The sequence below is a fragment of the Triplophysa dalaica genome, chromosome 20 (genome assembly GCF_015846415.1).
Source record: "Triplophysa dalaica isolate WHDGS20190420 chromosome 20, ASM1584641v1, whole genome shotgun sequence".
NCBI lineage: Eukaryota > Metazoa > Chordata > Actinopteri > Cypriniformes > Nemacheilidae > Triplophysa > Triplophysa dalaica.
The window spans coordinates 7851979-7877760 of record NC_079561.1 but is presented as its reverse complement, the minus strand read 5'-3'; the positions used below and the strand labels follow the sequence as shown (position 1 = coordinate 7877760).

General features: G+C 39.0%; 3 protein-coding genes across 6 annotated transcripts; 2 read left to right on the top strand and 1 right to left on the bottom strand.

Moving 5' to 3' along the window:
- The first annotated feature begins 1604 nt into the window (after positions 1–1604).
- On the top strand, positions 1605–16140 carry myh7bb (myosin, heavy chain 7B, cardiac muscle, beta b). 3 transcript variants are annotated; one of them, XM_056733362.1, is made up of 43 exons: positions 1605–1630; positions 1799–1935; positions 2283–2386; positions 2635–2778; positions 2901–3057; positions 3225–3252; positions 3455–3551; positions 4011–4103; positions 4191–4254; positions 4342–4440; positions 4548–4651; positions 4782–4920; positions 5012–5130; positions 5229–5378; positions 5482–5652; positions 5739–5918; positions 6241–6373; positions 6457–6533; positions 6937–7024; positions 7122–7239; positions 7344–7467; positions 7558–7694; positions 8393–8648; positions 8743–8985; positions 9060–9236; positions 9350–9495; positions 9611–9701; positions 10052–10441; positions 10724–10850; positions 10994–11112; positions 11270–11466; positions 11696–11879; positions 11978–12143; positions 12237–12361; positions 12458–12573; positions 12664–12856; positions 12934–13137; positions 13232–13357; positions 14747–14917; positions 15014–15118; positions 15192–15287; positions 15424–15561; positions 15653–16140. In XM_056733362.1, exons 2-43 carry the CDS (start codon positions 1836–1838, stop codon positions 15662–15664), a joined length of 5808 nt encoding a protein of 1935 aa, XP_056589340.1. In that variant the 5' UTR covers positions 1605–1630; positions 1799–1835; the 3' UTR covers positions 15665–16140. The 3 variants fall into 3 exon arrangements, with proteins under 3 accessions (XP_056589340.1, XP_056589338.1, XP_056589339.1); XM_056733360.1 differs by lacking the exons at positions 1605–1630; positions 1799–1935; positions 2283–2386; positions 2635–2778; positions 3455–3551 and having other exon boundaries at positions 3013–3057; XM_056733361.1 differs by lacking the exons at positions 1605–1630; positions 1799–1935; positions 2283–2386; ... (1 more) ...; positions 2901–3057; positions 3455–3551 and having other exon boundaries at positions 3205–3252.
- Positions 16141–16707: 567 nt separating this feature from the next.
- On the bottom strand, positions 16708–22725 carry trpc4apb (transient receptor potential cation channel, subfamily C, member 4 associated protein b). Of its 2 annotated transcripts, none has more exons than XM_056733480.1 (20): positions 22614–22725; positions 22237–22401; positions 21633–21761; positions 21423–21539; positions 21066–21123; positions 20891–20946; positions 20658–20786; positions 20311–20512; positions 19968–20153; positions 19714–19856; positions 19492–19620; positions 19328–19386; positions 19143–19244; positions 18977–19060; positions 18362–18452; positions 18132–18272; positions 17925–18036; positions 17732–17844; positions 17441–17647; positions 16708–17349 (listed from the first exon to the last, which is right to left on the bottom strand). In XM_056733480.1, the coding sequence occupies exons 2-20, from the start codon at positions 22357–22359 to the stop codon at positions 17203–17205; spliced, it is 2328 nt and encodes a 775-aa protein (XP_056589458.1). In that variant the 5' UTR covers positions 22360–22401; positions 22614–22725; the 3' UTR covers positions 16708–17202. The 2 variants fall into 2 exon arrangements, with proteins under 2 accessions (XP_056589458.1, XP_056589459.1); XM_056733481.1 differs by having other exon boundaries at positions 17732–17826.
- A 174-nt stretch (positions 22726–22899) lies between these two features.
- On the top strand, positions 22900–25230 carry emp3b (epithelial membrane protein 3b). Its single transcript, XM_056733483.1, has 5 exons — positions 22900–23022; positions 23486–23574; positions 23664–23766; positions 23887–24027; positions 24197–25230. Exons 2-5 carry the CDS (start codon positions 23497–23499, stop codon positions 24370–24372), a joined length of 498 nt encoding a protein of 165 aa, XP_056589461.1. The 5' UTR covers positions 22900–23022; positions 23486–23496; the 3' UTR covers positions 24373–25230.
- Positions 25231–25782: the final 552 nt, after the last annotated feature.

Genomic DNA, 25782 nt, shown 5'->3' with positions numbered 1-25782 from the left:
TGCCAAATCTATAAATATAAATATGATTTTCGTCCATATTGTTTATAATAACACATATTGTTTATATTTATAAGCCTACATATTGCAGGTATAGTGTAGGGTGGTTTTCTGTTTTTAAAAAGTCTAGTCTACGCTGTGAAATAGAATGAAAGAAATATAAGGGCTTAAGCTGATAAAACAAAAATCCTTAAGTATTAAAAAAGATGTCTAAACAACTCATGTCCTGCATCAGATTTGGAGTGAAATGATAGAAGAATTTACATAGAAGAATTAACATTTACTGTTTAACTGATTTACTGTTAAGAAGATTTAATTGTACTCCCAGTATAAACAAATAGAAATCATATATTTACTCTTGTTAAGGCCACTGGTGACACCTGTTCATCTTTAATAGTATTTATAGTTCAGACAGAAAACTTGTTTAGTGTTTGATCACTGGCTGATCACTCTCAGTAATTTCTAAGGGAAACAACCACAGGACCGCCTCTTTAACCACAAACTCTTGACAGACAACATGGCTATCTGAGCATGGAATGCTGGCTATTGGAAACGGGAGTTGTATTCTCTTCTATTTTCGGACTACAGAGTGGGCTCTGGATTCTGCTAAAGGACACTTATCTCAGCTTTACCTCTCAAGGTCGACAGCTTCTGAGGCGCCAATTTGCTGCGGAGGATCGGCCTTTATCAGTAACCAAGCATTAACGTTATCCAGATCATGTGTTAATTTAAACATATCACTGGTTTTCTCAAATAGTCTGTCACATGAGGCAGACACAGTCGGAAATGTTCTTTTCAATACAAATTACAATTCAGTCACATTAAAATGGACAGCCCCATGTTGTAAAGAGACTGTTTTGTTGAGACTCCCACCATTCCCACATATAACGCCTTATTTACAAAATCCTAATTTCCAGCTGTCATTATACAACTCTCATAAAAACCCACAAATAGTTATCTAAACTGTTTTAGCTAAAGAACAATCTGCAGAGGAGTGCATTTGTCGTGCACTCACAAAGCTTGTCTTCTCTTACAGAGAAAGACTTTTAAACTTTCTGGATCACAGAGATAAATACATTTTACGGATGGTGGGACATAGCAAGAATAGAACAGATCTAATCCAATGAATTTTTTATTACAAAACCCTTCAGATCAGAATTCAAAACATTTTTTTTGCATAACACAATTTTATATGTATGGTCTGAACCTGTAAACCTCTCTTTAACATTTTTTTCTATTTTGTGCTTGTGGTACATGGCGGAAAATAACTTTGTGATGTACATAATATACATTAGCTGAGATCTGTAGTTTATATTTTTATGCACTGTAATGTTTAGTCCTTAAAGTATGCGCAGAAAGAGGTCAGGCATTTAACCTTTGGACATCAAAGGTTAAATCACGATCAACAACAATGTCGTTTTAAAAATAACCCGCTTACAGTAGGGTTCCGTCACCTGGTTGCCTTTTGTGATCGCGCAGGGTCGGACAGCGCTGACACGGGACCAATGAGCAACTGAATACACACGCACACATGGGGATGTCTGACATATCTCCCCAACTCTGACCTTGAGAGAGACAATAAAAGGAGAGCGTGCCACTTGTTGAGAGGCCAACCCGTTTAAACTTTCCTGAGGTTAGTACTCATATGCATGCGTTTGAATGAAGCGCATGGTTTTGCATGTTACAGTTTCAAAACGAACCCTAATACTCTTTTTACGCTTAAATTGCAATGTATTCAATGCCTACGAGAAGCATTACAATCTTGATTTTTTTTACCCTAACCAATTTTCTCAAATTCCAGGCGTTTGAGTGCAAACTGGGGACCCGAAGCGTTTATCATGTCACGCTTTATGGAATTGAGGGAGTTTGGCAACGCAGCGACGTTCCTGCGTAAAACCAACCTGGAGCAGCTCGCTGCGCAAGCCCATGCGTTTGATGGTACTGTCTCCAAGTTGTGTTAACTGGTTCGATTTAATTTTTAGGTTTAGATTTTATTTTTTTACTTTTAATTAAAATCATATTAAAATATTTTAAATCATGTCCATTTGCTGAATGTATCACACAGTATACTGAGCATGTATTGTATATTGCTTGGACACATTGGCAATGTCCTAATACTTACCATTCTCAATTTTTGCTGTTTTATGACCAGTACAATATATATTCAAATAACATTTTGATATTTCAATTATAATAATAATCATACAGTAAATATTAATAAAAATATATGAATTACAATGTGTTACATGACATATAGCCTACTTTGTTTATGTTTCTGTGTGTAGGGAAGAAACGTGTTTGGATTCCAGATGAGAAAGAAGCCTACATTGAGGTGGAGGTTAAAGATACAGATGGAGACAAAGTAATGGTGGAGACCAAATATGGACAGGTCAGTGAATCTTAAATAGTCTCCATTGTTCTTTTGAGCCACGTGACTTTTATTTAGTTTTACGTTTACGCAAACAACAATGTTGATGTTTGATGAAATCATGGGAATGTTTTTCTGAATGATATATGTTTAGGAAATATGATTGAGTGAAAAAAGACAAACAACTTTGCTCCAGTTGTCAAGCAACAACACTTTATTTGGCGATGGAAAAAAAAACTTATGGTGAATAAATAATTTCATTCAAACAGATGTTAACGGTGAGAGAGAATGATATTCAGCAGATGAACCCCCCTAAGTTTGACATGATTGAAGACATGGCCATGCTCACACACCTCAATGAGGCCTCGGTTCTCTTCAACCTCAGCCGTCGTTACAGTTTCTGGATGATCTATGTAAGAACACATTTTGTAGTCTGTATCTCACAGTGGTTAAATAATTATTCATGCATCAAGCAATCTGTCACCTGAATTTCACGTTTGTCTGATCGACTTTATTGTTCTCTGTCCCTCCGCAGACATATTCAGGGCTTTTTTGTGTGACAGTTAACCCGTACAAATGGCTTCCCGTGTACTCTGCTGAAGTGGTTGCTGCATATAAGGGGAAGCGTCGCTCAGATGTTCCCCCACACATCTATTCCATAGCAGACAATGCCTACAATGACATGCTAAAAAGTACTGTCTTCAACTTATTTCAGTTTTGCCATCAATTATTTTTATTTGATACATCTTTTCTTTTTCAAATACTAAATAGCACCTGCTTGATCATGACACAATACAGTTTTTTTGGTGTTATTTAACATTAAGTTCTCAATAAGTATTCTGGGCTATTTTTCCTATAGATCGTGAAAACCAGTCAATGCTTATCACGTAAGTACTCCTTTACCACCCCATTACACATCTTTTCTAAAACAAACCAGAATGATGTGGAATACATTTGTGCATTTTTTGCATAACTTAATCTTGAAACGGTATAAAAGAGGGTTTTGCCAGGTTTTTATTTTATTTTTTACATCATCTTGGATTTAATAATGTTTCATGCATATTTCACATGAATTTTCCTCATGCTTAGCGGAGAATCCGGTGCTGGCAAAACCGTCAACACGAAACGTGTAATTCAGTATTTTGCCATTATAGCTGCTCTCGGTGAAACAGCTATCAAAAAAGGAGTAAGGGCCGAAACTTCATATCTGTTCTTTTTTTGTCATCACCCACCCTCGTTTTTGTGTCCCTGCGATTCTTTTTCCATCTACATCTTGTTTTTGGGGATTATGATACTTTTATATCTGGATTCCCAGACTACCTTTTAACAGATAAGGAGTGACCCTAAGAGTTTTGTTGTCTTATTCCCATTCCATTATGTTTCATAAACCCTTTTTATACCATTCTACATTGCCAATTCCCTTTTTGCAAGTCTTTCTTATTGTCTCTTGTTTTTTAACATTTTGATCTTCTCCTTTCGAAATTCAACCAAGATGTCATTTATTCCCTCCCAATCATCAAAGATAATATTTTTCATTTTCCATTTTCCAGTTTGTTCTGTCTACTCATAGATTTCATTTTGTGTGTTGAGTTCATGAGTTGTGTCTGGTAAACTAACAAATTCTTCTGTTTTCAAACACACACAGGGTACATTAGAGGATCAGGTCATTGAAGCAAACCCAGCTATGGAAGCTTTCGGCAATGCTAAAACCTTGAGGAATGACAACTCATCCCGCTTTGTGAGTGAATATTATAAGAAATGCATAATATCTCATGTTCTTTTAATACTGTACAGCGTTTTACTGTTTTGTCTCTCATCAACACAGGGAAAATTTATAAGAATCCATTTTGGTCCTACCGGGAAACTAGCATCTGCTGATTTTGAAATCTGTAAGTTGATTTTTCGAAAAATGTCCTTTTGTGTTAATAAATGAAATATATTTGTTGTTGTTTCATGTTCTTCATTTCATTGTTTAGATCTTCTGGAAAAATCCAGAGTGATATTTCAGCAATGTGGTGAAAGAAGTTATCACATCTACTACCAGATCCTCTCGCATAGGAAACCAGAACTTCAAGGTATTCGGGCAAAGCCAATATTTACACCAAAGAACCAAGACTGAAGTATTGACATCTGTATTTCTGCTATGCTCCTAAAAACCAAACATCTTTCATCTGTTTTACAGACATGCTGCTGGTTTCATCAAATCCCTTTGACTACCACTTCTGCTCGCAGGGTGTTACAACTGTGGACCACATGGACGATGGAGATGAGCTGCTTGCAACCGATGTAAGTGTCGCTTGTATTATGGAGATTCCTGCAGTTTTTGGATGCGCTATTTTCCTCCAACAATCCTTTTACATTCAATCTTAAATCTTAATGACCACCCATGGAGCACATATCCCTTTGTTCTTTCTAGCATGCAATGGACACCCTTGGTTTCACTCCTGAAGAAAAATACGGCTGCTACAAGATAGTTGGTGCCATTATGCACTTTGGAAACATGAAGTTCAAAGTACGGCAGAGAGAGGAGCAAGCAGAGGCGGATGGCACTGAAAGTAAGAGGGATTTTCTGGGTAAACAGATTTCCAAGTTTAGTTGGTTTGGTCAGTGTCTGGGTTGAATTAAGCTCTGTGATTTTGTCCACAGGTGCAGACAAAGCCTCCTATCTTATGGGGATCAGCTCAGCTGACCTCATTAAGGGGCTGCTCCACCCGAGGGTTAAAGTGGGCCATGAGTACATAGTCAGGGGACAGACTGTCGAACAGGTCGGCACAATACTGTGCATGTACTTCATTCTGTGGATGTTAGAGAGATAAATGCACAAAAATATCTGATGATTTTTAGTGTTTTTCTGTAATTATAGGTCGCCTATGCAGTTGGTGCTCTGGCCAAATCCACCTATGACCGTATGTTTAAATGGCTGGTTAGCAGAATCAATAGAACCCTGTACACAGCCCTCCCACGTCAGTTCTTTATAGGAGTGCTCGACATCGCAGGCTTTGAGATCTTTGAGGCACGTCCTTAAAAATCACACATGGGTCCTCTTAAAGGAGCAAGACATTATTCATTACTCACTGTAACTGAGTAAAAAAAATGTCATTTTGTGCTCCTAACAGTTCAACAACTTTGAGCAGCTTTGCATCAACTTCACAAATGAAAAACTGCAACAGTTTTTCAACCATCACATGTTCATCTTGGAGCAGGAGGAGTATAAAACAGAGGGCATCGAGTGGACCTTCATAGACTTTGGATTAGATCTACAGACCTGCATTGACCTAATAGAAAAGGTTGATATTTAAACATGAAATCATGCACAAAATAGTACAAGTATACCAGACTAATGCTATTGCATCCCTCTTGCATTTTCATGCAGCCTATGGGCATCCTGTCTATTCTAGAGGAGGAGTGCATGTTTCCTAAAGCCACGGAGATTAGCTTCAAAGCTAAACTCTATGATAATCACCTTGGCAAGTCTCCCAACTTCCAGAGACCGAGGCCTGACAAAAAACGCAAATATGACACCCATTTCGAGCTGGTGCACTATGCTGGTGTGGTGAGTGGAAATCCTGTCACATTTACATAGATATTTCATATGGCAATTTTTATCAGAGAATACAATAGAGCCTTTATTAGCTACACAACTGGGACCGATGGAATTAGGGACCGATTTACAGTATGGAGCGTCTCCATCAAAAGCAATATATAAGTAATAGGGATAATCTAGAGGAATCCAGGGTTAAGTGTCCTGCCAAAAGGCACAATGGTGATAGTTTAAGGGTTTCAATTCATAAGGTTTGGTTAAAAACTTGGATCATCATCCACTAGGCTGCGCCACATGTGAATTGTAATTTTGATGTGTGCATGTATGTTTCCAGGTGCCGTATAACATCAGTGGTTGGCTTGATAAAAACAGGGATCCTCTGAATGAGACAGTAGTTGGAGTCTTCCAAAGGTCCTCCAACAAGTTAATGGCAAGCCTCTTTGAGGACTTCATCTGCATTAATTCAGGTGCATTTTTAAGCAACTTCTTTACAGTTAGTACTAATGTGGACCAGGTTTAAAGTGTATTAAGCACGTACTGCATGTTACAGGTACAGAAGGAAAGCCAGGAAGCAAAGAGAAGAGAAAGAAAGGTGCATCATTCCAAACCGTGTCACAGCTGCACAAGGTTGGTGAATGAGGAGAGAACATTGATAAAGATCAAGAGAAAACTGTATACATTTTTTATAGGATGTGTTACCATACCAAATCCTTAAATGCCCCAGAAATGCCACACACATTTTACTACTTTAAACGAAAATACAAATAGAATCTAGAAATAAAATATAAGTTTTGGAAATGGAGAGTGAGCCAGTTAAGACTTGCAGTGATGTTTAGGTTATCTGACCCATGAACATCACTTTAAGTCTGTGCTGGCTCTGCTTTCATCAGCTACAGATGCCAAACACGACACAGGTAAGAGTTGCGTGTCACCAGTTGAGCTACAGGAATGCTACTGTCAGACTCTTTCAAAATCTTGACTCAGTTGACGGACAGCAAGGTGATTGATCATTCGTCTTGTCTTTCTCTAGGAGAATCTAAACAAGTTGATGAAAAATCTGAGAAGCACTCAGCCTCATTTTGTGCGATGCATTATCCCCAATGAGACCAAGACTTCAGGTACATCAGTCATATTTGGATTTGGTTTTTTTCGTACAAAAGGAATTTTGTTACCTGCTGCATCATCTTATACAAAAAATGTGCTTGTATCTGATAGGGATGATGGATCCGTTCCTTGTTTTGCACCAGCTTCGGTGCAATGGCGTTCTGGAAGGGATTCGCATTTGCAGAAAGGGATTCCCCAATCGCATTCTCTATGCAGAGTTCAAACAACGGTGAGTTCTCCCTCATAGGTCACATTCGTAATCTCTTAGGAGACTCTAGATTATACAAAACTATGGAGAAGAATAGATTAAAGTAGGCCTTTGGGATTTTCCAGCTACCGGATCCTCAATCCTGTGGCCATCCCAGAGGACACGTATGTGGACAGCAGGAAAGCTGTTGAAAAGCTTCTGGGTTCGTTGGACATTGACCACACGCAGTATAAGTTTGGCCACAGCAAGGTTCAAAAACATTTCTTTCCTTTTATATCGCCTATTTTCAGTGACCCAAAGCTAGTCCTCCTGACAAACACTGAATGTGTCCTCCATCAGGTATTCTTCAAGGCAGGACTTCTTGGTCAGCTGGAGGACATGAGAGATGAACGGCTGTCTGAGATCCTTACCTTGCTGCAGGCTTTCTGCAGGGGTAAACTGATGAGGATGGAGCGAAAGAAGATGATGATAGAAAAGTACGTAAGGAGAAGATACCACTCGGAGCCTGTTCTTAAACCTTGACGTTGGACATTAAGTGTCTAAATAACCGAACGCAAATAGTTTTATATATGATGGGAATGTCTAGAGTGTATGTGAACTATGTTGTGGCGTGTGTCTGCGTGTTTTGTGCGTGTGCACTCTACATAAAAAGCCAGTTAAAGCCCCTCCACCACAAATGGCATCTGCAATAGCAGGTGCAGAGGAGGGTCATGTGTCCCGGTTCCTAACCAGTGTCTCCTTCACTTCTTTATTATAAATAACCCTCTTTTGTCTGGGAGCAAGCAAATTCTTTAGATGCCAGTCCAGGTGACAGGGGATTAAGTCCTCTTGTTTCGCCAAATGTGTTCACATAGTCAATGACTACTGTTCAACCTTTGACTGTCCCAGATTCAGCGATGGAGAATTGATTTACCCTTTGGGTATGTTTAGTGTCACAGTGGGACAACTGATATAGAAACCGCAACACAATGGTGTGTGGCAGCCTGGCCCTATTTGGTGCTAAACATACTGAGCTAATTTTGAACAAACGATGGTAGATTTTATTAGTCATCAATATGGCTTCCACTTATTTCCTACATGGACATAAAGTTTTTCAAAAGAGTCCTAAAGTCTTGATCTAGTTCCCTAAAATGTTCATTTAGCAATGCTGCCTCTTGTGAATATCTTCACACAGGGAAGCTTTGATGGTGATCCAGTGGAACATTCGTGCCTTTTACGCTGTAAAGAACTGGCCATGGATGTGTCTGTTCTTCAAGATCAAACCCCTGCTGAGGAGTGCAGCCACGGAGAAGGAACTGGTGGCACTGAAGGAGGAGTTCCAGAAGATAAAGGAGGCTTTAGAGAGATCGGAGGTGAAGAGAAAGGAGTTAGAGGAGAGACAGGTTTCTTTGGTACAGGAGAAGAATGATCTCTCTCTTCAGCTTCAAGCTGTAAGTGAATCATTATACTTGATGTCCTTTATTTATTAATGTCTGTGTAAAATGCAAGGAAGGTGTCCTCATCCCTTGAACATTTTATCTCCAGGAGCAAGATAACCTGGCAGACGCTGAGGAGCGCTGTAACCTGTTGATCAAAGCTAAGATCCAAATGGAGGGAAGGATTAAGGAGCTGATGGAGCGTCTGGAGGATGAGGAGGAGCTCAATGCCACCCTCACAGCCACGAAACGAAAACTGGAAGATGAGTGCGTTGAGCTAAAGAAAGATCTAGATGATCTGGAAATTACTCTGGCCAAAGTGGAGAAGGAAAAACATGCCACTGAGAACAAGGTATTTGCCTTAGCTCTCTACTTTATCTTCTTATTTTCTGTTCAAGCGGTCACCTCATTCTTTCATCCTCTCAGGTTAAAAACTTGGTGGAGGAAATGGCCACATTGGATGAGAGCATCTCCAAGCTGACTAAAGAGAAGAAAGCCCTCCAGGATGCACATCAGCAAGCCCTGGAAGACCTGCAGGCTGAGGAGAACAAAGTGAACATGCTGTCAAAGGCGAAAATCAAACTGGAGCAGCAGGTGGATGACGTGAGTATGGAGCGAGCACAGTTAAATTCTATAGGACAGGCCTAAGGGTCTTAAAAGATTATATCGTAATAGACAAATTCTTACATTTATTTTTGTTGTATTTACTGGAACAGTTGGAGGGCTCTCTAGAGCAGGAGAAGAAATTGCGTATGGATCTGGAGCGAGTGAAGCGGAAACTGGAAGGAGACCTGAAACTCTCTGTTGAGTCAGCCATGGATTTGGAAAATAGCAAACAGCATCTGGAGGACAGATTGAAAAAGTGAGATTTGGCTAAATAAGTCTTCGTATCTGTAATGTATCACATGGAAATGCTGTGCTACAAATTTGCTCTAGTATTGCAGTTCAGGTTTTAATGTACTTGGAATTTTGTGTAGGAAGGACCATGAAATGGCTCAGATTAGTGCAAAGATTGATGAAGAGCAAGCTTTGGTGATTCTACTGCAAAAGAGAATAAAAGAATTACAGGTGAATATATTAAATATAATAACTATATTATATATATAGTATTGTAGTAAAAACAATATAATGCTGTGGTCCACTAGACTTGTGAACATTGGCTGTCTAATAAAAATGTCACCATAAAATGTTTTATGTAAATAGATATTGGGAGCAAAAAATGCACTGAGCCAGCTTTGGGTCAAAAAGTGACAAACCCTGGAAATACAGTATTTATATTAGACCCAGTAACGGGTTAAAACAACCCAGCATTTTAAATTGAAACAACCCAGCATTGGTTAATTTACAACCCAACGGTTGGGTATATCCTAGCATTTTTTACAGTGTATTGATGTAATATTATGGTAAACTCTTGATAGACCCGTATTGAAGAGCTGGAGGAGGAACTAGAGGCTGAAAGATCAGCTCGATCGAAGGCAGACAAGCAACGTGCCGATGTGTCGCGGGAACTGGAGGAACTGAGCGAATGTCTAGAGGAAGCAGGAGGTGCCACTGCGGTCCAGATCGAGATGAATAAGAAGCGGGAGTCAGACTTTCTGAAGCTGCGGAGGGATTTAGAAGAGGCCTCGCTGCATCATGAAACCACCATGGCCATGCTGAGGAGAAAACATGCAGATACTGTGGCTGAAATGGGCGAACAGCTTGATAACCTGCAGAGGGTCAAACAAAAACTGGAGAAGGAAAAGGCAGAAGCCAGAATGGAGTCTGAGGATCTGGCGTCTAACCTTGAGCATCTCTCTAGAGCCAAGGTGAGACGTCTCAATGTGTTCAGTGTGTATTGTGATTGACTACTGAAAATAAACTTTTGCTCTGAAGGGCATAGTTCACCTAGAAATGAAAATTATGTCAATATTTATTTAACCCCATGTTATTCAAAACAGATATTTGCAGAAACGTCTCAGTGTCCACACAATGAAAGTTAACGGAGTCCAATATTGTTTGATTACCAGCATTCTTCAAAATGACTAATTTTGTCTTCCACCAAAACCTGTTAGACAATTTGTCTTAATGTAGAGAACTTTTGTTTGCAGGCCACAACCGAGAAAATGTGCAGGATGTACGAGGACCAATTAAACGAGTCTAAAACCAAAGTGGAGGAACTCCAGAGGCAGCTAATGGACGTGACCTCTCAAAAAGCACGAGCCCAGACAGAGAGTGGTCAGTTTTCTACATCTATTCCTGTAGCTCTGTTGCTTGAGCATTGCTTTATAATGTGATACTGAAGAAAAAAACTTGAAATGAACTTGAGTAACATCTGCCAGATGTGTAAATGTAAATGGAATCTCTCTTTCTGCTAACAGGCGAGGTTGGTCGCAGACTGGAAGAGAGAGAAGTTCTGGTCATGCAGCTGCAGCGAACAAAGACTTCTCTCAGTCAGACTTTGGAAGAGCTCAAGAAACACTTGGAAGAGGAATGCAAAGTGAGTCTGTGTTTGAAAACACTGGATGTATTGTTGCACGTATACTACTGTACTTGACCTCACCCAGAAGTATCAATGAATAATTCTGGAGAAAGAAATCTCACACTGTATGCAACCTATTCAATATTGTATTTGTTTGACTTTGTGTCTTTGCCAGGCAAAGGGCAGTTTAGCTCATGCTGTACAGTCCTCCAGGCATGACTGTGACCTCTTGAGAGAGCAGTTTGAGGAAGAGCAGGAGGCCAAATCCGAGTTACAGCGTGCTTTATCTAAAGCAAATGCGGAGATTGCTCAGTGGAGGACAAAGTATGAGACTGATGCCGTTCAGAGAACCGAGGAGCTAGAGGAGGCCAAGTAAGGGGATGGTCTATTGTGCCACATAATTCTGTCACGCTTGACTCACCCTCTTTTCTTTTAATTTCATAAGCAAAACATACAAGGAGATTCAATAAATATCTGGTTGTTTCAATGGCCCCATTTTTGGGGGGTGAAATAGTCTTCATAAGATTAAAAATAAGATTAAAAAAATTGGCTTCTGAATAAACAGAACAGCAGATACCAAAATTGCGCTTTTGGTTTTCAGGAAGAAGCTGGCTGCTCGTCTTCAGACATCAGAGGAAACTATAGAAGCTTCTAATGCCAAGTGTGCCTCCCTGGAGAAGACCAAACACCGACTGCAGACGGAGATTGAGGATTTGATGGTTGACCTTGAGAGATCTAATGCCGTGGCTGCTGCTTTGGACAAAAAGCAACGCAATTTTGATAAGGTCAGCACAAATTTCATTTGAATCACTCCAATATATTCTTTTAAACCACAGGTAGAAAGTAAAAATGTGCTTACATTTCTTTGCTGATTGTTGCCCAGGTCCTTTCTGAATGGAGGCAGAAGTTTGAGGAGACACAGTCAGAGCTGGACAGCTCTCAAAAAGAGTCCCGCAGTCTTAGCACAGAACTCTTCAAGCTGAAAAACTCTTATGAAGAAGCACTTGATCAGCTGGAGACGATCAAAAGAGAGAACAAAAACCTTCAAGGTAAAAACTATTAAGGAGAGCAAAGTGCTCGGTGGTCTTAAATTGTATTTTGGAGACCGAAAATGAGACAAACCAGCATGTATTTTTTTGTAGAGGAAATTACTGACTTGACAGAACAGATTGGTCAAGATAATAAGGCTATACATGAGCTTGAGAAGGTAAAGAAGACACTGGACCATGAGAAGAGTGACATTCACGCAGCACTGGAGGAGGCGGAGGTAATATAATAATGTCTATGTGCAAAAGGAAAACGTAGATAATAAAAAGAATGCTTTGAAGCGAATGTGCTGTTAACTACTGTGCACTCAATGCAGGGCACTCTGGAGCACGAGGAGAGTAAGACCTTTCGTATCCAGCTGGAGCTCAGCCAGATCAGAACTGAAGTTGAAAGGAAGCTTGCAGAAAGGGATGAAGAGATTGACAATCTCCGGTAAAATATATATTTTTATGACATAAGAAATTTTTTTTTTCCTCCGGACGCTTCCTCCAAAAACCCTTCATCCATTTTTTATCAATAAAGTCGAAACCACCAGCGGGCCTTGGACACCATGCAGACCACGCTGGAGGCTGAGACCAGGGCCCGGAATGAGGCCATCAGGGTAAAGAAAAAGATGGAGGGAGATCTGAATGAGATGGAGATCCAGTTGAACCATGCGAACAGACAAGCTGTGGAGTCTCAGAAACTAGTTCGCAACCTACAGCTTCAAATGAAGGTGAGGGGAAAAATACAATTTCTTCTCTGCTCTTTTGTCATCTTTGTTGGTCTTCTCATATTTCTTGCTCTTCTCAGGATCTGCAAGTGGAGTTTGACGAGTCTAGGCATCAGTGTGGAGATCTGAAGGAGCAGGTGGTGATCACAGAACGCAGAAACAATCTGCTCACAGCAGAGGTGGAGGAATTGCGTGAAGTGGTGGAGCAGACAGACCGCATGCGCAAAGTCGCTGAGCATGAGCTTCTGGAATCCAGTGAGAGAGTGAATCTGCTGCATACTCAGGTTAGAGTCACATCTGCGTGTGTTTGGATTAATATAATGATCTTTGATAATATAATGATAGTCAGATTTCATGAACTTCTAATAATCCTAACAGAACACAGTAGTGTTGAACCACAAAAAGAAGTTAGAGAGCGATCTGTCCGTGTTGTCTGGGGAGGTCGATGATTCTCTTCAGGAGTGCCGCAATGCTGAGGAGAAGGCGAAGAAGGCCATAACTGATGTGAGTTGGCACGGAAAAAATGCTATAAGGACTAGTTTACCATTCATAGCAAACAATGAAGCGTTCAAGTAAAGTAAACAAACATCTCAAATGTCATTTCTGCTGTACTGCTTGTGCTACGAAAAGTAATAATTATTTCAAATCATTTTGCTTATTGAGGAGATGTGTGCTATTACTTTTCCAAACAGCTTATGAATGAAGGACCTAAGCATATTAAGGACCAAAATGTCACTATTCATAGGAATGGGTTGTTTTTATTTGGTCTAGTAAGAAACCAACCACTTAGAAAATCCAAGCAAGGAATTGTAAAATTCTTGTCACAACAGTTAATGTTTTGTTAAACTGATAAAGGATAGACACAATGTTCACCCAGCCGTTACAACTACCCCCAAACAATAAGTATACTTCAAGTTCATTTTATTTAGCATACTTAAGTAAATTTCAAGTAAGCATACTCCATCTAGTATGTATACTAATATGAAAATGTAGTACTTTAGAAGTAAGTGTACTATTTCAATACTGCTTGGGACTAAATTGGCACTTTTAAGCTTAGTTATAAGTGTATTATTTTTTATTTTTTAAGTTCTCTTTTAGTAGTTAACTTGGAATACACAGCTATTTATTTGTTTTGGTTTGAAATACAACTATAACTATAAGTGAACTTACTGATAGTTTACAAATTCAATACTTGTAACATTTTTTTTTGTCAAAGTACACTTAGGAGTGTACTCTCAGAGTAAACACAACTAAATTTACTTGGATTACATAATTTTACTTTAAAATATATCTGTCAAAAGATTGATTACAAGTTAAGCCCAAATATACTTAGACTTTTCTGTCAATAAACAGAATATATAGTTGTCAATATATGTATTTCCTGAGAAGTACAAAAGTAGACTGAAACTATACTTTATTATTTTGTTGAAATATGCATATGTCGGAAAAATTGTCCGTAGGGTGTGAGTGCGTGAGTGAATGAGTGAGTGTGTGTGCCCTGCGATGGGTTGGCACTCCATCCAGGGTGTATCCTGCCTTGATGCCCGATGACTCCTGAGATAGGCGCAGGCTCCCCGTGACCCGACGTAGTTCGGATAAGCGGTAGAGAATGGAATGGAATGCATATGTCGGGTGCCATCATGGTTTAATATTTCAGTTTTTTTTTAAAACATTTATTGCTCTTAAGTTTTATAATCACTGTAGTTTCATTATGAGCTTGAAATATAATGGTTGCTTTTTTAAATTAAAACCTGAAATAATAAACCTCGATGTAGTGAAATGCGAAAGTACCTGAAAACATCTCCAAGGATGTGTCCGGGAAAAATGGCACTTATTGTCACCCAAACTGAAACTTTGTTTTTGGGTAACCTTTAAAACCAAATCCATCCATAGGCAGCCATGATGGCAGAAGAACTGAAGAAAGAACAGGACACTAGCAGTCACCTAGAGAGGATGAAGAGAAACATGGAGCAAACTATTAAAGATCTGCAGATGCGCTTGGATGAAGCCGAACAGATCGCTCTGAAAGGAGGAAAGAAACAGATTCAGAAAATGGAAAATCGGGTAAGTCTAACCGAGCACCTCCGCAAAAAGTCAATTTCTTCCAGTTTTGCCTCAGATATGAGTATGAGGTATTGTGTGGATGTATCTGTACCTCAGGTGAGGGAACTCGAGGGAGAGCTGGAGTGTGAACTGAAGAAAAGTGGAGAGTTCCAGAAGGGAATACGCAAATATGAGAGAAGAATTAAAGAGCTCACGTACCAGGTATTACACAGGGTGATCTGTTATAAAAATTGTTCTGTTACAGATTACAGAAGACTTTGTGTTCTCTTTGTAGACAGAGGAGGACAAAAAAACTCTTTTGAGGATGCAAGTCATGATTGAAAAACTACAGGCTAAAGTGAAGAGCTACAAGAGGCATGCCGAGGATGTAGTATGTATTAAATCACATAATGTGTTTTCTAGTGTTCGAACTCAATCATATATCCATTCAGCTTATAATAAGGCTGAAATGTTTTAGTTGTGATGAAGGTAAGTTATAAGGTACGCATTTGGTTGGTGTGTGACAGGAGGAGGGCGCCAACAGCAATCTGACCCGCTTCAGGAAGATCCAGCACGACCTGGATGAAGCTGAAGAGAGAGCGGATATTGCCGAATCTCAAGTCAACAAGCTACGGGTTCGTACCCGAGAGACTCACGTTGTTAAGGTAAAAGATATCAATAAACACCTTTCTGTGAACTTTAGATACAACATGCTTGAATATGAACAAATCATACATTAACCTTTTGTGTTCACAGATCACGGAATGAAGCCCGAATAAGGATGTGTATTAGATTGATGTAACGTGTGAAAACCTTTTATAGTCTTCAGAAAATGAGCAAGGCACAAGTCTGACTGATGCTAACTGAGGGTTAATGCAAATGAACTTGTCGTGATCGATAAATGAAAAATACATTTTTAAAGGTCAAATAAATATTTAGAAATGTTTAATTTTATGTCCAGCTTTCTGTCAAGGGCCCTCTGCGACTTTGAAGGGTTTTAGGCTACAGCTTTGGAGTGTTTTGGAAATCGTGTCAGTGTTATTACAGTATGGGTGAAGAACAAGGACATTTCAAAGGGATATATTTCCCTGTCTGCACCCCTCTGTTGTTTTGACAGTCTTTGGATTGAGTTTTTCTTAAGATGTTCTATTTATCACTAAAAATCATCTTCAGTGATTCAAACGTTTGCATGATCCTGTCATGTTGCACATAAGTTCATTTAAAATAAAAATGCCAATACTGTGTGGGCTGTGTTTATACATGCAAATGAATTTCAACAAAAGATGCCGATTTTCATCATAATCCCCTCAAGTGTTTTGCCAGCAGAATTTTTAAATGTAATAATATCAGATTAAATCGTAAGAACTCAGACTCATTCGTCCTTAAAGGGGAACGTAAACGAGAGATGTAAAACACAAAATGGACCACACAGACTTGTGTTTTTGAAATACAATGTTACAAATAAAAAGGTTAAATGTTTAGAAAAATACATCTTTAGATCATCACCAATGTTTGTCGGTAGTTCATCTAAAATATACATTCTATTCTATTCATCCTCCTGTTATTCAAAACCTGTATGACTCTCTTCTGTGGAACACAAAAGGGGATATTTTCAGAAATGTCTGTTTTGTGTCTAATAAAATTGAAGTAAATAGGTTACCAACCTTCTTCAAAATATCTTCTTTTGTGTTTTACAGAAGAAAGTCATTCAGGTTTGGAATGACATGGGGGGGATTTAATGAAATAACTTTTAATTTTGGGTGAACCATCCATTTAGAATATTGTAACCAAACAGACAAGAAAAGGCAAGATATTGATAAAACAATTTATTTTCTTTTGTTGACTGTGTCGTCACTCTGTAAGTTCACAAAAGTAAAATTTTGAGATCAAGTGAAAACTACATACATAACATACATAAATATACAGGTAGTATGTAAACTAAGTGAACCACCAACATAAGACAGCAGGATGTCTTATACCGCAGTCTTTTTTTGCAGTGAGGGACGGTCGGCAGTGAAGTTTCATTCCTTGCACTAGAACCATTCCAAACACACAAACCCCTCCACTTTTTAATATTCCCAAGCACACATTCAATGCACAGCCATAATATCGCTACAGCCAATACACAATCACACTATTAAACACAAGCAGATCAACATCCACGAAACACATGCTCAGATCTCCAGTCACACAAACATGAATTCTGTAATGCAACTGAATCTTGTGAAATTGCACACTGTGATTCAGTTTTGGTGTGAAGCAAGTCCTTTAAGTAGCTCGAAACATCACACACACAGTCTCTAGAGTCACAACTCCATGAAATCTCTGTTCAGGTCCCTGTAAGCTTCATCAATGTAGGTGGAAATAGCACACCGTGAGCTTCTTCCGGAATCTGCATTACCCAGCAGTACCGATACAGTCTCCTTCCAGTAGGCGAAGGGAATACATGAACTCTGTAAAAAAGCAGGAGACACACAGACGTTAGCTCCTCAACTCAACCACCGTAATGAAACGTCTGAGATTGGCCAATCGCAGTGAGCTCACATTCTCAAGGCAAGTGCTGTCCTTGTCCTTGTTGAGGTAGTGGTGCTGCCAGAAGCGCAGCAGGTTGTGGAAGTTGTTGAGCAGGCAGCCTGGATATTTCTCGGCATACTCTTTCTCTCTCAGAGCGTTCAGATATAAAGGCAGTTTTCCCCGCCTCCTCGCCAGCATCAGAATCACCAGGCTGGTGTTCAGACAGCTCACGTTCTCCTGTGATTTGTCGAAAACAGTGTCAGTTTAACATGATCCATCTAATGCAGTCAACACCAGAACAAAAAAGTGTATATATCTTACCTGTGTAAGAGTCTGCACATTGATGATGTTGATCAGTCTAAACAGGAAAGTCCACCTGTTCTCCAGTTGAGCCATGTAGGACAGGAGACGGCACTCTGAAAACACTTCAATCACTGAGCAACAGAGAAACAAAAAATGTTCTTTCTCGTCTCGTCCGTATACGAGTATATTAGAAAACTGTACTCATTCACACCTTTCATGTCTTTAGTCTGACTCTCAAAGCGGTCCAGAGACAGGACGATACATCGCACCAGCATGTTTGAGTCCACCAGAGAGCTGTTGATCTGGGTAAGGAACCTCTGAAACTGAGACAAGCGAGAGACAGATGTGAGATTTTATATCTACTGGTGTACCAGTATGTCTGAATTAAGATCAAAGGACGCCAGACTCAAATCCAAACCTTTTCCTCATTGTTAACATATTTGTTGAATCTTTTGAAGGCGTCGATGTTGAACTTCATGAGCTCACCAAGTAGATCAAAGTAGCTCTGAAGGACATCATGGGACGTGCACCCGCTGTCGATGATGCAATTCAGAATGTGCTGCCAGATGAAAGGAGGAAAGAATGGATGAGACTACACAGTTGTTGGACACACGACACAGCCAGTCACTCACAGTCGAGTCCACTCACCTCTAACAAACCTCTTCTGAGCAGAAACACTTGGTCGGCATATGATGGTGTTCCTCTAAGAAAACTCTCAACTGCTCTCGCCTGCCAGAACCTGAAGTGATATGATTTGTGATAAATACATGAGACCTAGGGAAGGATACTCAACCTAAAAATTTAAATTCTCTCATCATTTCTTCACTCAGATTCTTCCTAACCTGTATAAACTGTTCTGATGAACAGAGATAAGAATGTCCGTAACCAAAAAGATCTCCTCCCCTATTTACTGCCATAGTAGAAAAAATAAATACTATGGGAGTCAATGGGGGATGAGATCTGTTGGTTACTGACATTCTTCCAAATATCTTCCTTTGTGGAAAGCAGAACAAAAAAATGTATACAGGTTTGGAACACTTTGATGGTGAGTAAATAATGACACTTTTTTGGTTAATTATACATATATAGCTTTAAAATTCTTAGTATTTGGTTTGCATTAGATTTTCAATGCAAAATTATCAGAGTTCAATTCAATATTTTTTTAATTTTTAAAGAGCCAATAAATGGGAAATATGTTTAAGAACTATATAATTTCATGATGTGAGAACACTAACTATATACACACATTATTGAAGGTATCACCTGAAAGATGAATCAATCGGCTCTTTCTTCATGACCGAGATTAGCCGTGTAAGAAGACCTTTTTTACCATCACACACAAGGTTCCTGTTGAAACCACAGAAACTTATTAACCAATGAGAAATAACAGAATTATATTAAAACAATTAATGTGACATAAGTAAAATACCTGTCTGTGTTATTCAGAGCCTCCATTTCAAAGATATTGGCATTCAGGTAGATGTCACTCAGTTCATTCAGTTCTTGTCCACTTAGGAGGAGGTACTTATTCCTGCGGCCGGGATGAAAATGAGACTAAGACATTTGGTACAAATGTTCATTCAGTTGGTCCTTTAACTTCTGTTTGATACTCACTCATGGTGATCACTGAAACTCTGCAACAGTCTGAGGAACTGAATCTTGAATGAGATCTCCTGATGTTAAGGAACAGATGCGTGTTATCATCAGATGTGTAGTATGTAAAAGTCAAGAATGATTCAGTTCTGGTTAGGTCTGAGTAATACAAATAAAAATCTTACTGGACTGCAGTCACAATTCTGGTTCTGTCGATGTAAGACATGGCCAGCTGGCTGTCTTCTCCAGATCAGTTTATCAAAAAGGTTATTGAGTCCTGGGATTAACTTGAACTCAGCAAGCATTCGGTGAACCTATGAAACACAGTAAAGCAGACACAAGATATTAAACTGTGATGCATTATTGCACATCAGCTTATACAGAAGTTTTTTAAAGAGTCACTTTACCTGATTTCTCTGTCTGCCCATAAGTAAAACACATAACACATAAAGAACCTCCACTTTATACATGATCTCATGTACTATCTTCATGGACTGAGGCAATCTGTGTCTAAGCGGAGTGGAGGACAGGGAACTCTCATCAGATGACTCTGAAAGACATACCGTGAGACATAAGATCACAAATAAAAGGTAAGCAGATCAAGTTATAGATGAGAACGGTCATATTCCTTAACCGAAGAACCTTGTTTCCTTTGTTTTACCTGTACTGCTCTGCTCTGCTTCCTCAATTGCTAACTGCATGAGAGCATCCAGCACCAGTGCGTTGTCAAGCCAACTGTGCCAGTCTTCAAGTTCCAAGCGGGCAGAGGCTCCTTCTACCTCCGTCACTTTCCGCGTGGCCAGTTTACAAAGGCGCTCAATAAAGCCGGGGATATTCAGCAGAGTTACTATAAAAAAATACACGTTTGAGTGTTTGTCACAAGATATTGTTGAGACAATACCTGGACTGGATGAAATCCAATCTAATCCGTTGTTATTTGTGCAATTATTTTAGAAAATGTATATTCAGGCTATCACATTATGTCTTAAGTACTGTTTTCTAACCCTGGTTGGTCTCAGATCGTGATGGGCAGGTGCTGGTCTTTTGCTGGGTACTGCGGGCGAGGAGGGTGTGTTTGTCATCCACACCCACATCTGGCTCTGATATGGTGACCGAAAGGATACGACAGAAATTGGCCAGCTGTTGCTGATTGAAGCTCTGGACCAAACTGGGGAGGTTAGGAATTTCTTCAAGTTGGACCATTTCCTAAAGGTAAAACAGTATTCAAGTTTATCACTATGGAATATAAATAAGAACTTATCTGGTGCTCAAAGCGCCACAGATAGAACTCATATCAAAATAAAAATCTTACAAAAATCATACAATTTTCAAGATAAACGCTTTTCATTACCTTTCTGACACTTAGAATGTCCTCGATAAGAGTGGCAGTTTGTAGAAAAACCTTTTTGTTTGACATAAGCGTAAAAAGAAACGTGACAAAATCATCCCTCACTGACAGGCTTTTTGTAACGCCTTCTGTCTGCAAAAAAAAAAGGAGAGACTATGAAGAAATGAGGACAAGACAGATAATTTTGTATCATCATCCCTGTCCTTTCAGAGCCATACACATATGATTATACTTACACATATACAGCAGTTGTAAAGAACACTCAGACAGTCCTTGATGAGATCATCACTCACTGAAAATTGAAGCAAACTTTTATTAACTTGGAAAGCAAAACATTAAGTATTACCTACAAGCAAAAATAAATAAATGACTACAAATAGTATGGAATACTAGTCTTGGAAATGAGCTTACGTATGGGTAGGGCTCCCTGCACCGTGAGTGTTGGTCGCATTAGAATCTCTACAAACAACTGTGGGCAAATACAAAACATTTTTACGTTTTGGGCAAAATAAGCTAAATGTTGATCAGTGCTATTTCTACAAATCTGTACAATCCAGCTATTAGTATTTGATCATTTGACATTTCTGTATTAAGAATATAATGGCTTCTAAGTTACTTGCCTGATTTGAAACCCTTGCTCAAGTAGGATTTAAAAACTATTTGATAAAAAAGTCATTCATATCCAAAAACTACATCTAAACTGGATAACTCCCCTCATCTTTCCTCTTAAGATTAGTCAGGCATTAAACTTATTTAAAGAAAACTCACATCAACTCCTCCAAAGAGGTCAAATGTATATGTATTAGGTGAAATAGACTGCAGTGGTGTTTTGCGCTCCTCTGTGACAAATGACATGGCCTCCATAGACAGCAATGACGACAGCTCCTGCACAACCACAGAATGACTTGACATCTGCTCACAAAATGTACAAATTGCTATATGAGGGTCATCTCAAACTAACAGCGGGGTCGTACATACCATGACCATGCTGTGGATGTCAGAGAGATCACTGTTAGGGTGGCTGCTCTCATGAAGTCTCCTTAGTAACGCTGGTATTCCCTGCCATTTAACTCTTTTATCTCTCTCCTCCAGCAGAGCCACAGGAACCTGACAACACAATCATATCATTTGAAATAAGACAGACCTGGTAGATAATCTGTTACTGGTCTATTATAGTTGACTTATTGCTATTCTACACTGGATAACATCGAATCATAAATTGTACTGCTGTAATGCACTGTACAGTAAGTCACTTTGGATAAAAGCACCTGCCAAATTTACAAGAATGACAAAACTGACAAAAATGACATTAATAACAAAGAAAACAAAGTATTTGCGTTTGCTTGGTTGAGAGGAAAGGTGAACGCCCACACACTGTTTAACTTAAAATATAACCCTATACAACTATATTTGTCATCTACTCTTGGAAATTGCTTTCTTTATTTTAGGTCGTGTTATTTAAGTCACATATATTTCATTCTAAGTAACTTCTTAATGTGGGATATTCGGGCCTCCGCATGTAAACACTGGCAAATAAACGCTTCATTGACAGATCAGTCGCCGTTTTATTATGAAATCTTACCTGAGTCCCTCTAGTCAATCCCACACCTGTGATTTGACCATGACGGATTTTGCTAAGGATGTTTTTGCGTGAATTTCGTTTGCTTGTTTGGGTCCGTGCGAACCCAGCGCCCCGTGTCGCCATTGCTTTTCCTCTGACGTGTGACGTTCAGCGGCTTCATCGATACTAGCGGACAAAATAGAGTAATTACTGACCCCTAGTGGACCGGAGTACTAAATACACTTGAGGATAAAAGAGGTATAACTAGAATCAACAAACATAAAATATTTCTACACCTACAGTTTTTAACTGAACAAACAGAAGTGCTGTAAATGCAAACGATTAACTGCAGTCAAATCGTTTTTAAAATACTATAGATTTACATTTAGTCCACTTACGATAAACATCAAGGTTCCTGCATTTCCTCCCATTACTGTGATTTTCCCTACTTAATTACAATAAATTCATCTCATGGGCGATGATGAATAAAACAAGCCATTCTCACATAATCTACATCTCCAACGGGAGATTGAAGTTTGGATAAGTGTCGCATAGGAAGTCAGCGCACACCCTCTACATCGATATAGAAGTGGCGAGGGAAAATGAGACGTCTGTCCATGCTCATGCGTTTCCTGAACACACACGGAGGATCTTATACGAGCAAGCCGTGATCTCTGTAGCCTCGAGAACTGCAGGACTTCTAAGAAGTGCATGTTGAGGAAATGGGCGTTTCTGGAGTCGGCTCCACAAAAAGGAGGAGAGCCGCATCGTTGTTAACATTTGCTTTCTGAACTTGGAGTACTTTTGGTGAGTTTACCTTTCATCCTTCCATTATTTATATTAAGCAACCAATTCAAAAATGAAATGAAATGAAAGTTTATACAATACAGCAACATATAAAGTTGCAAACTTTATTATTAAAAGGTTGTGACTAGAGAATTAATTTGTGCTTTAACTTTTGTAAATCATTTGATCTAAAGTCAAAAACTTTAATAAATGTGTTTGATTAAAAAAAAATGAATCGAGTTTCGAGTTGATTTCATCTATTTTGAGAATAATAGAACTCAAAGAAATGAGTAATAAGAATCTTCTCCGCCGTTTTTGACCCCAGGCAATGCAAAATCTGTTTTAAGACCATGGCATAAAAGAGACTTTCCTCCCTCTTGGTTTTGATATTTTAATAGATTTTATAAAAGTAGGCAGTTTGGACAATAAAGAATGCTACAAAAGCAGAATATTTCAGAAGTTGTGTTATCTTGTGGGTTGACAGGTGCTGTCACTATGGCATCCCTTTTGATTTTTGTAACTCTACTTCATCTCGTCATATTGGCGGTTCTCTTCATCGCTACCATGGAGAAGGTCAGTTTTAAAGACAAATTAATACCAAGAGTTACATCGACACATTTTGTTTATGATTTGTAATGACTGGTTACTCTACTCTAATTCAGTTTTGGTGGGTTTGGGATGATACTGAGAGTTCAGACTTGTGGTACAACTGCAGATTTGACAATGAAACAGAGGGGTGGTTCTGTGCAACATCAGATGAGACTGGTAAAACAATAGCTTTTGGTTTTAAGCATCTTCCTCTCCTGCTATTAATGTTTGCTCTTTAAGTAATCTGGGAATTGAATGTACTAGTAGTGCTTCAGGGTGAATGTTTTTCTCCATCAGAATGGCTTCAGGCTGTCCAGGTTCTAATGGTCCTGTCTGTGGTCTTCTCCGGTATTTCATTCCTTGTATTCCTGGGGCAGCTCTTCACTATGTCTAAAGGAGGACTCTTCTACCTTACTGGTGTCTGCCAGGTGTTTGCAGGTAAACGCTCTCTTCAGCGTGTTAATGGTCTTCAGTGTTATTCAGTTTATTGCTCAAAGGTGACGTCTGTTTATGTTGTCGGCTCAAGCCAAGATACATTAAAGCTTATTTGACTTGCTACTAAGAAACATTTTTTCCTTTTACTGACACTTTCCGTTTTCTCTTCCAGGCCTCAATGACTTCACTGCCTCACTTATTTACACGCTGCACTATAAAGAAATCCTGAAGGACTCCAGGGAGTTGAGCTCAGGACACTTTGGGTTCTGCTTCGTTCTGGCCTGGGTTTGTGTACCTCTGCTTCTGTGCAGTGGAATTGTGTACATCCATTTGCGCAAAAGGGAATAGATTGCCTGCTTTACGATCCCTGAAGAAAATGTAATGAAAAGAATGCCTGTTGTTGACATACTCCAGTGAGTGATTATGAACTTTGTAATAGCCTCATGTAAGGAATGAGATATTAAATTTTCTCTTATTTAGACTGTAAATAGCAGTGTATAAATACGCACATGCATCTGAAATATAAACTCAACACAGATCACGCGCTGATCAAAGGCAACCATAACTAATGTATTGGATTATCTGAATTAAATTTAATGTAATAAAAGGGGCCACATAAAATCTTGTTATACTTAACTCCCACTCAAATACATTAGTGACATTCATATGGAAAATTGTTAAGATGTTGATGTTGTATAAATGTCTGAATCTAAGTTCTCCTATGTCAGACAAATGCATGCAAATATTGACTTCAGAACACTCTAGAGGACTTAACCACAACAAACAGCGGTATGAATGGAGGAGGACCGACACTCTCCAGGCTTTGGGAGTGCATGACAAACTCATGACTCCTGTTTCTACACTAATAGCTCCAATAATGCTGTCTAGAACCATCTTATGACTCTCAGCTTTAAAAAAACAGCTTCCTGACACGCAAAAGAAACAGGCCCAAAGTATAGCATACGGTAAATACCCGATGGTCTCACACTCACAGAGTTTAAAGGGATAGTTCGATTAAAAATGTGTAGTTTTACAATTTACTCATCCTCATGTCAGACTTGTATGATTTTTCTTCTTCTGCAGAACACAGAAGATTTTTAGAAAGAATGCTGGTAACCAACCAACAATGGCTCCCATTGACTTCCACTGCTTGACACTAAACCAAAATTATATTTTTCAAAACAGCTTCTTTTGTTTTGACATGACATGTTGAAAAAATAATGACAGAATTTTTTATTTTAGGTTGAACTATCCCTCGAACACTTGCATCTCAATGACCATATGCCACAACTAAAAGTCCTTAAAAAATACTCCAATGCCAGACAAATGGGTTTAATATTAGGTTGACCAAAGCTCTACACAATCACACCATACATCCAGTTTTATAATCAGTTGCTGCATAGAATACAATATGTCCACTGATATGTTCACCAGCAGTACTAAGTTAAATGGCTGCTAACCAACCAAGTAATAATTTGACCACTGTATAATTAAACAAACCAAAAAAAAGTGTGACAGCCTAAACAGTAAAATAAATCTTTAAATCCTATAAAATATGCAATTGTAAAAAAAATATAATAAAGTTTGTCATTAACAGTTGATCTTGGAGATCAGTGTCACTGCACGGAGCTCAAATTTATAAGGCTACTTTAGTTTTGGTGAGACATAAAATGTTGAGAGAAGGACCAGAGGAAAGGAATGAGGACATCAAAAACCGAGGAGGAAAAGTACAAGCAGCATATTGCTGCGAGATAGACA